This window comes from Sminthopsis crassicaudata, chromosome 2, assembly GCF_048593235.1.
Source record: "Sminthopsis crassicaudata isolate SCR6 chromosome 2, ASM4859323v1, whole genome shotgun sequence".
NCBI classification, from domain to species: domain Eukaryota; kingdom Metazoa; phylum Chordata; class Mammalia; order Dasyuromorphia; family Dasyuridae; genus Sminthopsis; species Sminthopsis crassicaudata.
The window spans coordinates 459,977,885-459,996,111 of NC_133618.1; the positions used below are offsets into that span (position 1 = coordinate 459,977,885).

General features: G+C 37.9%; 1 protein-coding gene across 1 annotated transcript in view; it reads right to left on the reverse strand.

The window, feature by feature from the left end:
* Positions 1–1,352: 1,352 nt before the first annotated feature.
* BRINP1 (BMP/retinoic acid inducible neural specific 1) overlaps positions 1,353–18,227 on the reverse strand; it is a 167,890-nt gene continuing 151,015 nt past the window's right edge. The window contains exon 8 of the mRNA XM_074292911.1: positions 1,353–2,628. Within this exon, the coding sequence (XP_074149012.1) occupies positions 1,488–2,628 (1,141 nt within the window). The 3' untranslated portion in view covers positions 1,353–1,487. The remainder of the gene's footprint in view (positions 2,629–18,227) is intronic.

Genomic DNA, 18,227 nt, shown 5'->3' on the forward strand with positions numbered 1-18,227 from the left:
TTTTTAACAATAGGACTTCCCTTGATATAATGGCTCTAAACCAAAAAGGTTTAGGTAGCATGATTCACTGGAAAGAACAACACACTTGGAGTCCCAGACCCTGGATTCAAATTCTAGTTCTTCCATTTATTATCAATATAAAAAGGGCAAATCATTTATCAATTTCATTTCCTCATCTGTAAAACTAGAAGATTGAACTAGATGATCTCTAAGATCTCTTCCAACTCTAGATTTATGAATAGATAGATATAGCTTGTATACACATATGCACATATGTATGTGTACATCTGATAATAGTGCTACATATATTCCAGTTAATGATTAAAAGTCAGATTTTAAAAATTCTACCTAAGGAGCTTAAATTTGGCAGTACAATGAGAGACTCATAGGATTTGGAGCTAGTAAGGAGCTTGGAGATCATCTAAGTCAATATTTTCATTTTATGAATGAAGAAACTAAGACTAGAGAGAGGTCATACAGTTAGAAAATAGTAGAACCATCATGTTTAGAACCCAGATCTTGACTCCAAATCCAGTGTTCTTTTGATGACACCATGCACTTTCACATCAGTGTCTATCTTTTCCTGTTTTCCCCTTGATATTCTTAATTCTTTCCACTTGGATCACTGAGTTTGTATTTGCCAGGGTTTGTTTACAATATGGTCAATTCTATTTCTTTTTTGATCTTTTATTTTTATTTTAAAATTTTCCTTGGAGGCTTCTGGGAAGTTTTGCAAGTAAAGTTTTCTTGGCATGTTTATTTTTTCAAAGTACCAAACTGACCGTATAATTCTCTTACTCTCTGGTGCTCTACTAATTAGTGCCCCCAAAGTACTAGCCCAAAAGAGAAAGGATTTCCTTTACCCAGTGTGTGAGGGAGAAACATGGAGCTCACCAGCCACCCTATTCCCTACAGAGCCTTCCTTTCTGCTGGTCTAGGTTTCTCCCCTTTGCCCTCGCCCACCTTCAGTGTGAAGTGTCAGGTTCCCACAAGGAAATGAGCATGAAGAGGATAGACATCTCAACTGAAGAAATCTCTTCTTTATCTTTGCCTATTTCCTCCCACAAGGAAAAATGGCAGTGTTTTTTTTTTTTTTTTTTAAACATTACATATAGCTCTTTTCTTGTAATCTTAGCACCTGCACAGCAGAGATCTTTACAATTCATTGTGTACATGTTCCCTCCTCTACCCCCTTAATGCAGCCCCTGAAGCCTACCAAGCAACACCTTCACAGCTTGAGAGAAAGGTGCGACCCTTCTTTTATGACGGATTATAGAAATAACAAACATGCCCGACAGTTTTATACAGTTGCTAGAACGGTTTAGTTTTCCAACAAATGAAGAATTTTCTCCTTTCTTTGAATATTAATTACATTTTACAAATTTTTTTTTTATCTTTTTTTGTTTTTGTTTTGTTTTGTGGGTGGTGATTTTTTTTGTTTGTTTAGGCTTTTTTCTTTTGTACAGCAAAAGGATCAGTCCCTGGGGTTAACAGAGCTTGGCTGTCATTTGGTCCGATTGTTTAAGGATCTCTGTATTGTAGAGATCCAGTGCATGGTTCACACGGATGATCTCACTGTTGGTCAGCTTCAGGCGGTGCTTCAGCATACAGGAGAACAAATCCAACTGGGGTTTCCCTGGGGCTACGGGGGGAGCCAGTCTATTGATTCGGTCCCGGATATCTAGCAACAGCAGCATCACAGAAGAGGAGGAGTAGAACTGCCCGCCTTGTGTGTACGACTGGTTGACCTGTTGCACGGCGCTCCGGAGGAGGTCAGCATTGAACCGAAGGCTGTAGCCAAACACCTGCACGTCAGAGATTTTGATGTAGAACTGCCTTTTGGAGGGATCAGACAGGTCCACCGGTCCCTGTCCAGTCTCATTGCGCAGTAGGGAAGGCAGCCGAGTCCGGCTGCGTAGGTAGATGTGAACAGTCTCGAAAAATGTTTTCCACCGGTTGCCCAGCAACAGAGTCCAGTTGTAGCACTGGCCATTTTGGAGGCGAATTTTCTCCCAGCGTGGGTAGCCAAATTCCCCAAAGGGCATATTCCAGCCTTCAGAGTGGCTCCCACTAAAGGGGTTGACATAGACAAAGAACATGGGGTCCAGACTACTATTGCGCATCTGACAGATACGCATGGAGATACCAATCACCATATGGATGAAGTCCATGCGGTTTCTGTTGCTCTTGAGGGTAAGGGACATTCGTTTGCGCCACCGGGGGTCAAAGAAGGTATCGAGGCGGATCTCATTGCTGATGAAGGTGGTGTGGACATAAAGGCGGGAGTCCATCTTCTGCAGTAGGTACTTCAGCTCCAGATCCTGGAAATCCAGGTCTGTCTCAAAGCTGATGAACTGCTCGCTGCGCTCCGAATCCACATTCTGCGGCTCGCAGCGGCCCCTGTAGAGCTTGTAGCCTTTGTTGCAGGAGCCACAGAGGGAGATGTTGGCCAGGCTGCACATGGCACAACTATTGTTGCCCCCGATGATGCAGGGGATAGGCCTCTGGCATAGGCTGGTACTGCCGTGGCATACACAGCTTCGCTGACTTTCCAAGAAGGTTCCCCAGAACCCGTTCTCATTGCAGTAGAGGAGGGACTGGACCCTAGTAAGCCATTGTTGTATAGTCCTGCAGAGAGAGAGAGAGAGAGAGAGAGAGAGAGAGAGAGAGAGAGAGAGAGAGAGAATGAGAATCAGCCACCTTTCAATAACCTGTGGGGAGTCAGGATGGGAGAAGCATCTAATCTGAAAAATAAATACAGGACCATGCACAAGACTACTATTGAAACCATAAAACCCTATAAACTGTTTCTTTAAAAAAATTAACCTGACCAGAACTTTCAGGGACCTTGGACTATGAGATCATAGAAATGGGTGAGACCTGAAAACATAAAATGTTAAGATTAGTGAACATTGGTCCTAGAAAGGATATTAGAAATTATTGACTCCTATTTTAGAAATGAAAAACAAACAAAGAAAACACAAGATCATATGTTTCAGGGGAAGAGAACTGGATTTGAAGTCAAGGGAATTGTTTGGATTTGAATCTCAGTCGTATTACTTACTAGATTTGTCAATTACTTTCCATCTCATGATATAGTTTCCCTCTCTTACTCCCATCTACCCAAAATGAGGTTCATTTCAACTAATATGTTGGATTAGAAAATTCCTAAGCTTTAAGTTCTTTGATTTAAAAAAAAAGTCAAATGATTTGTCCAAGTCCAAAGTCCCTTTTAAGAATTCACCAAAGTAAAGCTTCCACAAAGTCATCTTTGCTCACAACTCACACACACACACACACACACACACACACACACACACACACACACACACACACACATACAAGTGACATTTCTTTTTGCTTAATATATCTTATCACACCTTTTATACCCTTCTTACATATTTATATTTTATTTTGTATTATAGGTCAACATTTATTCAACTCAAATGTATGTGTGTGGAATAAACACATACTTTTTTAAGTGAAAATATTATGTTTTTTCTACACATATATATTGTATCTAGAATATACTGTAATATATTTAACATATATAAGACTGCTTGCCATCTGGGGGAGGGGGTTGGGGGAGGAAGGGAAAAAATCTGAATAGAAGTAAGTGCAAGGGATAATGTTGTAAAAAATTACCCATGCATATGTACTGTCAAAAATGTTATAATTATAAAATAAAATAAAAATAAAAAAAAAAAAAAGGATGAGAACATTCTGAATGGATGGAGGAACCGCAGCAATAAAATCATAGATAATTGAGATATTGAAAAAAATTTCTGAAATAGAAATAAAAGACATATAGACATCTCTATGTATTTGAAATTAATAAATATGTTTTAAGCTCCCACCATATTTTTAAGACTGTTAAAAAAAAAAAAAAGAAAATATTATGTTTTGATCCACATTCAATCTCCATAGTTCTCTTTCTGGATATGTATGGCACTCTCCATCATAAGTCTATTGGAATTGCCTTGAATCACCTCATTAAACACACAATTTAATTATAATTGTGAGTATGAAAAAGCTAGACTCAAGTCTCCTTGAAGGAAGGGATTGTCTTTTATTTATCTCTGTTTTCTCTTAGTACTTACCATAGTGCTTTATATAAAATTAGGTATTCAATATATATTTTAGTTGAATTGAATATTAGAATTGTTGTTGTCTTGGCCCTTGCCCATAGTAAAAGTAACCATGAATTTGTTTTCATAGGGTTGTAAAAGTAGCTTAAATTTCTCTCTTACCTGACTCCCAGAGCCTGAGTTTTGTGAAGGCAATCTCATCACAGAAGGAAAACCATACTCAGGGAAACAGACAGAATACTAAGAAGCTATACAGTGGGTCTCTTAAAATCTGCATTTTCTAAGTATGAGATATGAATCTGTTTGAACAACTGGAGATATCACTAGATGGGGAGATAGGAGATTTGAGTTTCAGTCATTGGCTGTTAATAAGCATGCTGACCTTTGATGATTCTGTTTTCCTTTATGGGCCTATTTTTGTAGCTATCAAATTAGGAATAGGAAGAAAGAAGGAAAGAAAAATGAAATAATGTAAGAAATTGCAAGGAAAGAAGGAGGGGAAAAGAGAAGAACAAAGAAAGGAAGGGAGGAAGGAAGGAAAGAAGGAAAGAAAGAAAGGAGTGAGGGAACAAAGAACAGAAAAAAGAAGGAAGGAAGGAAAGAAAGAAGGAAGGAAGGAAAGTTCAGTAGACTTGGTTTCAGGATCTGACCCTTCTACTTCTAGCTAGCTACGTGATGTTGGTCAAGTTACATAAGTTTATTGAATCTTAGTTTTCTTATTTGTAAAATGAGGACCAAAAATATTCATATTACTTACTTTATATGATTATTGGAGAGAAACAAATGAGATGATGGTTGTAAAGTCCTCTGTGATTCCCCAAACACTATATAAATGTGAGCTTTTAGAATTGTATGATTTCTATGATCCCTTCAAACTCAGGCATTCTGTGACCTTTCATACCACTTAATGAAAATCCCCACATAGACTCTCTTTCATATGGACCACACGTGGCTTTCACCTCCCTCAAAGCTCTCAGAACAATAATCCATTTAGAGGGTGCTTTCCCAATCAACAAATATTCTTCTGCCCTGATAGCGCCCCTTTCTCATTGCCAATCATTGGAACTCTTTATAAAACCTGAGGCCCCTACCCCTACCCTCAGAATAGAAACTTCATTGTGACAAATTCTCAGACTCCTCTGAGCAGCTCAGAACTGTGGGCAAAAAAAAAAGGAGAAAAAAAAAAAAAAAGGAAAAAAGAGAAAGAAAAGACAAAATAAAGGCCCTGGGAATATAGCAGCAGCAGACGTGGCTAATAACAAATTAGGATTCAGACCCTGTAGAACAGGAGGGGCGATTATGGACAGAGGCTCTCTGAGTTGGATTAGTGAAATTCATGGCACCTGCATAGGCTGACCTCAGAATAATCATCAGGCTGTGAGCTGTATCAAAGAGCACATTAATGATACAGCAATGAAGAACAGCAAGGGAGCTTAGAAAGAGGACAATGTGTAGGGATGGGGGGTAGGACTGCTGGAGGCAAAGGGAAAGAGGAAAACATGGAGGAAAGAGAAAGAAAATGGAAGGAAAGGATGGCAAAAAGATGAGAGAAGAAAATGAAAAAAGGTGATAGAGACAGAGGAATAAAAAGTACAAAATCACCTAGGAAAAAACACAGAAAGATACCAGGAGTGTGGGACAGAGAAGAACTAGGTGATCCTTGAGGTCCTTTCCAACTCTGGAATTCCATGATTCTGTGATACATCAATTGAAGGTTGATATTGTAATAGGATCATCAGATCATAGGATTTAAAAGTGGAAGAGAGAAACCTTCTAACTTGCTCAGTTTATTGATGAGGTCAGAGTCAGAGAAGTGAGATGACTTTTGCAAGCTTACACATAACTAATAAGTAGCAAAGCAGAGATTCAAATTCATCTTCTGACCTTAAGTCCTTTGGAGAGAGAGGACATGCATGAGGAAATCTGGTAAATTCATGATTAACCTCAAGTGAGAAAAACAAAGTCCTTTACAGAGCTGTTAAATTTGTGCAGCCTAGAGCAAATGTATCCTGAACCAGATTAAAATGTGGTTGGCAAAGTGTTTAGCAAAATAAATAAAAATTAAACACAACATAGATAATGTAAACTTGTGGTTTTCTAAGTCAGTATGCAGCTAAAGGGATTTGTTTCTATTTGAATTGGATACCTTTGCCTTAGCACATAAAATTGGGAATATAAATTAGCAGAACTTTGAGGGATCTTCTGATTAATCCAAATTCCGCACCTCTCAAAAATTAGAAAACAGGCACAGAAGTAATTTGTTTCAGTTAAAGTAGGAGGATTTTATCATGCTCATATCTAGATCTCAGGTCTCCTGACTCTCAGGCTTATATTCTTTTTTATTCTTTTTCTGATTTAGATTTTAAGGATAAAGAGATAAAGGTCACCTTAGCAATCTAATGTTATTTGCTTATTTTAAAGCAACTTCCAGGAAACAACTTGGATTCAGTATACATTCAATCTCAACCTACTATGCTTTTATTTCCATCCACTAGAAAGGACAGTGATCCCTAATGGGAAGAAAGACGACAAACTAAACTTCAGTTACAATCAATATTCTGAAGTGAAGACTTAAAATATCAGCACAGACAGGTCATTTTTAACATAGAATGTTAAATCTTGAAGGGCCTTGGTACATAGAATATTAAAGCTTAAATGATCTGAAAACAAAGTGGTGATGCTAGAAGTTACCTTAAAATATAGCCTACCTAATAAGAAGTTATACCTTAAGAACACAGAAAATTAGAATATAAAATGCTGGACAGGTATAGTGGGACCTCAGAATATAATAGATCTGGTACACATGTCCTAAGGTCTCTTAAGACAAAGAAAATAGGAATTTATCACTCTAAAGGGCTATAAACTGCTTAGACATAGAATGCTAAAACATAATATGATTTTAGGACATAGACTGTTAGTCCAAATGGAACTTCAGAGATAATTAAATTTTTAAGAAACTGAGGGTCATATTTCATAATTGATCTGTCTAAGGTTCATTTTCAGTGAACCAAAAAATCATTTTACCAGGAAATCTCTTGTAAGTTTAAAGTCTGATAACTGAGGTGTTGTGAGAAGAGTAATCCAGCAGTGGGATGGGGTGGAGGATGGATGAAGGAATGGAAGAGGAAGAAATCATCAGGCAGGGAAGAGGAAAGGAAGAGTGACAGCGGAAAGTTTGAGTGTGAGGGAACCGTTACCACGCTGCTCGCCTGCTCCAAACCTGCCAGGTTGTTTCTCCCCCATTCACATATAATTGGAGCTAGCCTGCAAGTAGAGAGGTGAGGCTAGGGAGCATGGGAAGGAGGGACTGGATTCTATAAATAACCGCTCCCAGGCTAGCGAGTGACAGGCTGCCTCAGCCCTGGGAACAGGAGAGGCCTGCTTAATAGGACAGCACTAGTGGAAAGGTTCTGAGAAAGGGCTGACACAGCCCTACTGCAAGGCATTTGGCTTCAGGCAACAAGGAACGTTTTTGAAGATGCTTTTTTCCCCTCCCTGGAGACCTAACGTGCCTTCCATTTTTGGCAAACTCTTAACTCCAATACAACCAAGTAACTAGCTTCTTTACTCCTGGATTTCAATACGTATTGACTAGAAAGAGGCACATGATGTACCAAGGGGAAGGAAAGAGGAAGGGAGGAAGGGAATCTCTCTATTCCCTTCTGTGCTGCTCACCGCCCTCCCCCCCAACACCACTCTGTTCCCCCCTCCCCAGCCTCTCAGTGCTTGATCAGCAGACTCTGATAGAAATTTAGCTCCTCCATGGAAAATGGCATGCTTTTGTTTTACGTTGCCTATTTTCTAAGCTCTTTAATACTATTCAAGTAAGAAAAAAAAGGGGAAAAAATGAACTTCATAGACTGTCAGCTGGAGAGAAGCTTAGAACACAGAATGTTGGAACTGGAAAGGACTATAGACTTCAGGACTCAAACAGAGAACAAGCATTTATTAAGAGCTTACTAGGTGCCAGTCACTGTGCTAAATATGGGGGATGCAAGAAGATGAGTAAATGTTAAACACTGGAGCGGGTCACTGGCTCCGAGGATCCTTGATCTAAAGCTCAAGGTGACTAGGCCCTCTTGTCCAACCCCTTCATTTACTAGAGGAAGTTGAGTCACAGAGAGGTAACTCTGGGTTTGCATAGAGCTAAGAATGGAACCAGACTTTCTACATTGCATTCTAGGACTCTTTCCAACTTTTCAGTTGCCCAGAATCTCAACACAGGGTTTGGAGGGAGGTAATCAGCTGAGAGTCATCTTCCCTCTCCAGACGGCCAAGGGCTGGAGTGATAAGAGTTTCTCTTTCCGAAGACCGAGGCTCAGCCCCAGGGTGCCATTGCTCAGCACCATCCACTTCCGACACCTTCAGCACCACCCACTCCATTCCAGCAGTCCAGCCTGAGAGCCCTAATTCACGGCAAACACCCTGCTGGTTTTAATTGGCGGCTTTGCCTAGGAAAGCACAGAACAGGGCTGGTGGCATTTTGGGGAAGATCATACAAATATATATAGCCAGAGAGTCAGGGTAGGGTGAGTTAGGGAGGGAGATAGAGATAAAATAGAAAACTAATCCATAACTTCATTTGCTAACTGGGTGTGAATTTCAAAAGTAGAAAGGATGGATAGTTTAAGGATAGAAACCCTTGGTCTGAATTACTCCTTTATTTGTCTTCTGGCTCTTTTGTTGGCATTTCTTTGACATCATAATGAGAGCCTGATTAATTCCCTGAAATTCTATAAAATGGTTACACTTTAGAGTATAGGCCAGAATGTAAGAGAAACAGTAACTTTTAGCTTTTGGATGATACACTGAATTCTATTTTACATTATTTATTTATTTGTTTATTTTGGAGAGACACTGGTAAAAGATGAATAAGCCAAGGTCTGCAAAACACTTTAAGCTCATCTAAAAGGAGTCTTGGATTATGTTTGTGGCATTATGAATCATAGTTGGACTGTGGGCCCGCTCCCTGCTCATCATTTTGCTTCAGAGCAAATATTTCATTCTTTTAATTGGGCACATTTAGTAAAGAAAGTTACTCTCTTTAGTCATTTTACTTTGTGCTCTTGGATGAATAATTTTTCACTTTTTCACTTTTTTTCACTTTGCAGAAAAACTATGGGGTACAGAAGAAAGGCTGCTGCGTTTTAAATGAGAATGTTGGGATCTTTACTCGAACCCTTATTAACATGGGAACCCAATTTTCTGGGTCACAGTTTCTTCATCTGGAAAATGGAAATGCATGCTTACATTAACTACTTCACCAAGAATATAAAAAAGAAAGCACTATAGAAATGAGTTGTTTTTATCATTAGGAAGAACCTAAGGCAGTAACAGAGTTAAGTTGATTTGCAGAGTAGGTTAGGGACTCAGACTTAAACTAGGAGGTTGAACATCTGAGACTAATAGCATACAGTGTGTTTCAAATTAATTTTTTTAAGGCGAATTGTATTATGAAAGATGGAGAGTAGGGATCCATGATCTACTGGAAGAGCAACTTTAGGATACCTCAAAAAGCTGTTGTGGAAGCCACCAATTTGGGAAAAGGAGCCAAGTAGGAGGAATTTGAAGGAGTTAAGGCAGGTAGGAAGATAACTTCATGTTTTTAACTAGTTATTCTTGTGAATTAGGTTTTTGTGTTACTGAAGAATATTATTATTTTCTGTGGTTTCTAAATTTCAATGCCATGGAGGAAAGTTCCCATTGCTCTATTCTAGTGACACTGCTAGGATTAGAATCTATGCTATCTGATGTTCAATCTAGTGCTTATCCTTTGAAGTTATTCAGTCACTTTCAGTCATGTCTGACTTTTTGTGACCCCACCTGGGATTTTCTTGGCAAAAATTCTGGAGTGGTCTTCCTTTTCCTTCTTCAGCTTACTTTACAGATGAGGAAACTAAGGCAAATCAGGGTTAATGACTTGCCCAGGATCACACAGTTTGTAAGTGTTTGAGGCTAAATTTGAACCCTATAAAATAAGTCTTCCTGACTCCAGCTCTGGTACTCCATCCACTATTCAACTATTGAAAAATAAAAAGGTAAACTGTGAACATTGCTTTTTGTTTTGTTTTGTTTTGTTTCTCTTCCCAGATTATTTTTACCTTGCAAATACAATCCTTTCTTTGCAACAACAACAACAACAAAATTTGGTTCTGCACATATATATTGTACCTAGGATATACTATAAGATATTTAATATGTATGGGAATGCCTGCCATCTAGGGGAGGGGATGGAAGGAAGGAGGGGAAAACCTCGGAACAGAAGGGAGTACAAGGGATAATGTTGTTTAAAAAAATTACCTATACATATGTACTGTCAAAGAAAATGTTATAATTATAAAAATTAATAAAAAACAAAAGAAAAAAAAAGAAAAAGAAAAGGGTTTTATTTTATCTTATGAAGTTGGAAAGACAAGTGGATTTAGTAACAGAGGTACTGGATTTGAATATTAGCATTGCTATCAAAGGCACTACCTATGTGGTTTTAATCAAATTAATTCACTTCCTTGGGCCTCAGTTTCTTCATCTGTAAAAATTTTTACATTTTTAGTTCTAAAGCTTCTGATCTGACACTTCCTCTACAATGGTATCCCCCCATGGTTCTCTCACAATGGTAAGCTTTAATCTGTGAGTCATATTATTAGCAGAATGCAAATGTCAGGCAAAAAAAGATTCCATGAACCATTTAAATCACTGTGGCTTAACTTGCAGTAATTGGTAGTGTCAGGAATTTCTGGAAGATAATTTGAGAAAGTGCTCCATATAGCTGGGGAGGGAGAATGAAAAACAGGAAAAAGAAAAAAAAAGACAGGAAGCAGGCAACATATTGATCAGAGAGGAGAAACAAGGACACCAAATCAGAAAACAGCAAAGCAGCCACAGTCAAGGATTTCCTTCTCTCTGGACAAAAAGTCATATGTGTTTCTTTAAAATTGGAAAGTTAGGGCCTTAACTGAGGAGAAAAACGGGACTAATTTGCACAATTATTCTGGTTTGTGGTTGATATATATCATCAGCTGCAGCTCTGGGCTCACATTCTATGTGGCAGCTCCACTCAGAGCTTGAACTTGATAGGGTCAAGAGAAAGCATCAAAAGTCTCTCAGAGATGGGGCTGAAGGGCAGGGAGAGGTAGGGAGTTCCTGGGACTAGCCTTTGCAAAGTGCCCGCTCTCCCTGAGCCGCAGCAATCAGAAGGGACAATGGGAGCTGCTTGACTGAGAGGCTGTGAAGAGAAAAGGGATCGTTTGACTTCATTGCATTTCAACCTGAAGAGCCCTGATGAATTCATCTGGGTTTGGAAGAAAGATATATCACTTGTGAATAAAGACATTTAAAGGGAAGCCCCAGGTGAGTTTTGTCTTCAGTCCTCTCTAGCTCCCCTCAATCTTTTTTTAGAATGCCCCCAAACTCCTCATTCTGGAAACTCCCTCAGTCCCAGGATTTCATAAGCTGGAAGCAGTTTTACACTATGGCTTCTCCCTTTATTTGGTTGGTTCCTTCAAAACCTCCATTTTAGGGAGGAGGAGGTTCAGGCCAGCCATGTCTTTTTTCCTCTACAAGCTGCAATCCTGACTCTCGTGGACTTCTCCAATGTCCCCTTAACTCTACTCCCCCTTTTACTACCAAATATCCCACAGTTTTTCATCTCACTTTTACACGAATGTAAACTACTATAGGAACAGCGAATGTCTTTTCTTTCTGCTTTATTATTGGACAAGGTGAAAAAGGAGATTCTTTGTCTCAATTGCTACCCAGCCTTAATCACTGTGCAGATGCAGACTCAGTCAAACTGAGACCTGTTAAAGGCCTTAGCTTAAAAAGACCAAGGCCTCCCACTGCACTCAGGGCCATCTCCAGTCGTCCAGATCTCAGTCTTGCCAGTGGACCTATGTAGCTCTGGAGGGGAAAGTGAGGCAGGTGACCTTGCACAGCTCTCCCTCATTTAAATCCAACTCCCTTGCATGTCATGGTGCTCTTCACAAATGAAGGACAAAACCATAACAACATTTCTAGGGCTTAGTATAATACCTCGATTGCAGTAAATATTTAATAAATGCTCATTAACTGGACTTATTTTGTAAAATAAATTGCACTTGATAATTTGATTGATCCATGTTTTCTAGAACTTCCTCTATCACAAAAGAAAGAGAACCTTAACTAGATTTGGAGACTCCAGAATCATATGAAATTGATACTAAAAGGGACCTTAGAATATAGAATACTAAAGTTGGATGTAGCCAAACATATTCTCCAGCCCAAATATTATATAAGTGAAGAAATTGAGATCCAGAGAGGAAAATAGGTGCTAAACCTGTTTTTAAAGTAGTCACAATTTGTCATAGAACCTTATTTCAAAGAAAACACAGCCAGACTTGCATTTTACAGGATTAAAATAAAAATTAGAAAGTAAATAAAATTCTCTATCTTTCTTTCAGTTCACCAGTACTACCCCTACTTCTCAATCTCTCAGCAATGTCCCAGAATACTGGGCAATCGTAATTTGGAATCTTAGGGCTCAAACTTGCAATTTATTTTGTGTTTTATTAGACACATTCTGGGAATATTTGGGGTCTGTTAATCTTGTTTCTTCAATCAGATGCTGTTTTCTGGAAAGGCTAAAATTTACTAATTATGTGACCTTAAAATTTTAACTTTTCACCTCTCTGAGCCTCCTATGTTAAATGAATTGATTAAATAAAATAGCAAAAGGGACCATCTCATTTTGGATTTTCTTTGTTATAATATTCTAAGATCCTTTCCATGTTCAGGTCTGGCATTCTAAGTCTTGTCTTTTCCAGGGATATCCAATGCAAATGTTTTATGTTCTAGTATTTTATGTGCTAATGTTTCTTCTAATTCCTAGCTTATGTTCTGATAAAGCTTTCAAGTACAACATTCAATTTTATATGTTTTAAAATTCTGTATGATCCAGTGTCTCTTAGCGTTAACATTCTGACTCTCATTGCTTTTATACATAGAATCCCACCCTAGAACTCAGTCAATAGTTATTGAGGAGCTTTTTCATATTTTCCATATTTTCTCTATAGAGACCTCCTTATTAATAATTCAATTGTTGTTTTGGGATCAAGGCGTTTGAATTTCTTTTGGTTTTTAAAATAGAAGATGAGATTTGAAAAAAGCCTGAGAAATAAGGGAGAACTCAGGATATCAACCCCAATCTCAGAAAAGGATGCCTTGAAGATATGCTTTGCAGCAGAATTGGGAGGACTGATCTCCTATGGTTTTTCAGACTTGGGCTACAGGTATCAGAGGATACATTTAATGAAAATGATAGAGCCATCTTCCAGTAGCTACTAATAAGAGATTTGAAAGGAGCAAAAGGAATATCAGGAATGGCAATTGAAGGAGAGGAGAATGAGCTGATTGGAGATGAAAGGAACATTATAGGCAAAAAGGCAAGAAAGGAGTTGAACTTTGGGAGGAAGCTCTTGAGGTTTCTGAAAACGAATACAGATTCCTTCCATTCATTCATATAAACGATAGGGAGATAAAAGATAGACTTTCACCTGAAATGCTAACTTCTGTGATGGGAAAACTTGATGAATATAAAACACTTTCTGTACAGAGTTGTAACCCTGTTAGAAAGGACATTGACAGAATGGAGAGTGATTAGAGGAGGAAAAACAGGAGAGCATTCAAAACTGTATGGGCCGAGGAATGTGAAACAAACAAGAGATATATAACCTGCAGAAAAGAAGAAAATAGCTGGCTTCAAGGATCTGAATCAGGATTGTCGTGTAGAAGAGGGAGTGGAGTTATTCTGCTTGGTTCCAGAGGGCAAAACATAGAACAGAGGTTAGAGTTGCAAAGAGGCAGATTTCACCTTAATTGGAAAAACAAACAACAAACCAACTAACCAAAAATACAAACAAGAACCATTCTAAAAACCAGAACTATACAAGCTGAAAAGGGCTCCCTTGGAAGGTAGTGAGTCCTCCATCTCTATGTGTTTTCACAACAGGGAAAGGTAAAAGAACATTTGTTAAAAATGTCATAGCGGAATTTTCATTCAGGAACTGGTACATCAGATAATATCTAAAGTTTTTTCTGATTGTATGTTGTCTGTGTGATCTAAATCCATATTATCATGAGTCATTTTGATCAGGAGGGAAAGGAAATTTTTTTAAGAGAACAGGACTCATAAACTTCTTTCCTCATACCCATTCCTCGAACCACCAAGGGAAAATGCTCAGGAAAATATCACAAAGACATAAAAAGTAATTGTGCTTTCTATGTATAAGCCTATTTCTATAAACTGTGGATCCAAATCAGTACATGATGATCATTGAATTATATAGCTGGGATAGGGGTAAAAAGTAAGATCTGGAGTCAAAAGAATGGAGTTTAGATTCAGTCTGAAACACTTAACAGTATTGTTATTCTGAACAGGTCACTTCAAATCTCTCAGACTTGGTTTACTCATTTGTAAAATGAAGATAATAACTCTACTTCCAGGTTGATTGTGAAGATAAAATGAAAGATAAAATAGGGACAGCTAGGTGGCGCAGTGGATAAAGCACCAGCCCTGAATTCAGGAGGACCCGAGTTCAAATGTGGCCTCAGACACTTAACACTGCCTAGCTGTGTGACCCTGGGCAAGTCACTTAACCCCAGCCTCAGGGAAAAAAAAAAAAGAGATAATATTTGGAGCATGTTGAGAAATTAAACACTGGACTTAAAATGAGGAGGCTAGGCTTCTAGTACAAACTCTGCCATAATTTCAGTGACCTTGGTCAGGTGACTTCTTTTTTACCTTCTGCTTGCTCATCTTTGAGATGAGGATTTATTCAATGATATAGAGGAAAGAGTGCTGGAATTTTTTGGAGGAAAAGTTAAGGGGATCTTATTTCAGTCCCTACCTTCTAGACTTATTAGCTATATAGTCATGGACAAGTAACAAACTCTCTGAAAATTTCTTCATTTGTAAAATTGAGCGTGATAATAAGTAGAGCTAGCTATCTGTCTCATAGTGTTACTAAGAGAATCAGATGGAATAATATATGTGTAGTTCTTGGAAAAACTTAAAACACTGCATAAATATCATAATTAGAGCATTCAAGGTCTGTAGTTTTATCAATGGTTGTTAGGTAGTGCAGTGCAGAGCCTGGAGTTAGGAAGATTCTTCTTCATGAGTTCAAATTTGGCCTCAGATACTTCTTAGCGGTGTAACCCTGAGCCAGTCACTTCACCCTCAACATCTGTAAAATGAGCTGGAAAAAGAAACGCCAAATCACTGCAGTATCTTTGCCTAGAAAATGGTCTCACAGAGCCACACATGACTGACACAGTTGAATAACAATGACATTTTAGCAAAATGAGTACTCCTGCCATCAGTGCAGATCCTAACCCATCCCTGATTTGGTAGGGTCTTTTTTGAAAGTTACTGAGAACACATATCCATTATCTACAATCAATTTGGTCATATATGCCTACAAACTTAACCAAAACTTACACAGCATCGTAAGGTTCCCAAAAGACTTTACAATCATTATTTCCTTTGATTGCTAAATAATCCTATGAAGTAAATGCTTCAAAGAGTATTAACTTCTTTTTACAGATGAAGAAACTAAGTTTGAGAAAGAATAAGTGACTTTTTCCAGGGTCACCCAGCTAATAAGTGTCTCAAGTGGCCCAAAAAACTTGCTGATTCCAAATTCAATGCTCTATCAATAAGAGACAATATCTTCCCTGCATTGGCTAGCTCAGTTCTCACATAGAAAGAGGTAGATTTACAATTGTGGCTATTGTATAATTACATTCACACATGCTGTATAATTATATATAAATTATGTAGCTATAATTAAGACTGATGTAATTGCATAATTATCACATATGATATTATTATGTATGATTTATTTAATTTGACATTTTATTAAATATAACCAGAAATAATTATTACATAATATATTTATTATTTTTAGGTTCAGTTATTTTTCAGTCATGTTTGACTCATCATGACCCTGTCTGGCGTTTTCTTGGCAGATCTACTGTAATAGTTTGCCATTTCCTTCCCCAATTCAATTTACAGATAAGGAAACTGAAGCAAACAGGGTTAAGTGACTTGATCATCATCGTATAGATAATAAGTGTCTGAGGCCAGATTTAAATTGATGAAGATAAGTCTTTCTGTCTCCAGGCCTGGAAATTCATTGGGTACTGGGGAAATCAAAGAAGGCTTCACAGAAGAAAGATGATACTGGTGTGGTTTGCTATTTCCTTTTCTTACTCATTTTGCAGATGATGAAATTGATGCTAATATGGTTAAATGACTTGCCCAGAGTCACATAGTTAATGTGTCTGAGGCCAGACTTGAAATCATGAAAACAAGTCTTTCTGACTCTAGATCTGTTTCTCTATCCACTGTGTCACGTAGCTATCCCATTTATAATTATCATTGTTTATAATAATAATTAAAATTATTTAACTAATAGGACCAAGTTATCAAAAGCAAGTAGAAGTTTTACAAAAGTGAATTACCCAGGGACTCCAAGTAAATGAATAGTGGTCAGGATTTAAAGCCCAGGTTTACGGTTCTTAGCACATTTTCCACAGGGAAAAAGTTGACTATTTTAATTACAATAATTTAATTACTACTACTACTACTACTACTACTATTACTACATGATTGGTACTGTGCTATATCTTAATAATAAAAAGATTAATAACAAAATAATACCTGACCTCAAAGACCTTACATTCTGTCAGAAAAAAACAATAAGTAAATAAAAAAGTATACAAATTGATTTTCTAGGATTGGGGTGGGAGATGTAGGATTTAGGAATTACCCTCAAGAAGCCTTCTTATGGCCCTAGGTAATAGCACTTGAGCTGAACCTTGGAAGAAGCTAGATAGCCATTGAGACAGAGGAGTCAGCCTCTGAAAAAGCAGAAAAACAATTAGCAAGATGGCATTGAATATAAGAATTACATCTAATTTGGTTAGAATCTAGAACATAGGAAGAAAACTAATGCATAATAAACCTGAAAAGGTAGGCTGGGGTTACATTGGGAAGGCTTGAAAAGCCAAACAAACCTTTCTTGTCTCTTCCTCTTTGCTCATATCATTCCATTCTATTCCTGGAATGTGCTCTCTATCCCATTTCTACTTATTGAAGTTATTCAACAAATTAACTTTCAAGGCCCAATTTAGATGATAGTTCCTAGGCAGCCTAGTGACTCGGTGGACAAAGCACTGGACCTGGTGTCAGGAGAACCTAAATTCAAATTTAGCCTCAGACAGTTACTATCGCTGTTCAAGTCATTTAACCTGTGCAACCTCATTTTCCTTAACTATAAAATAGAGATAGTATTATTATCTCTCTCCCAGTATTGTTGTAAAAATCTGATAAGAAAATATTTGTAACGCTCGTAAAAGCTGGAACTCAAGCCCAGGTGTTATGACCCACAATTCCAGTGTTCTTTTCAGTATATTAGTGACCTTCTCTCTTGAGAACTATAACCTACAGGATCAGTTATTCTATCTATAGAGAAAACTACTTCTAAACTCTAGGGCTGATGGGGAAGGACTATATGCAAATACATGCATACATAAGTATATATGTTATATTGTACATATATGTAAAAGTAAGTAAAAAGAAAAAAGAAAAATATATATGTATATTTAGATATATACTTTCCCTTCCCTCCCCCCCCCTTTTTTTTACTTACGCCAGTCAAGTGAATCAATTGCCCTACTTGGTACAAATGCAGAATGACAAATAGAAGCTGAAATGGAAATATGCCTAGCAATGTTGGCTTAAATAAATTCAGTTCGTCACTGTTTAAAAAAAAATACTTCAGTTGTCAGCATTCACTTATCTGCCCCTAAGACTGGGTGCTTCTGGGTGAATGTGGCTTCCTGCCTTGCTGGCATGTTTTTTATCCATAAATAGAAAAGGGATGCTAAGAACTGCCCCCCCCCCCTCCCAATTAGCCAAGAGTTTTGACGCCATATGCTTGGAGGAGTGATGTGTAGGCTGATGTAACTGATGGACTCTACACAGGAACTTAGTATTATTCATCTGAAGTATAAAAAAACCAGTTAATGGGAGTATTTAATACATGCTGAGGGTGAGTTAGAGGTCACAGTCAGCTAGATTCTTCAGTCTGAGGGCTAGGG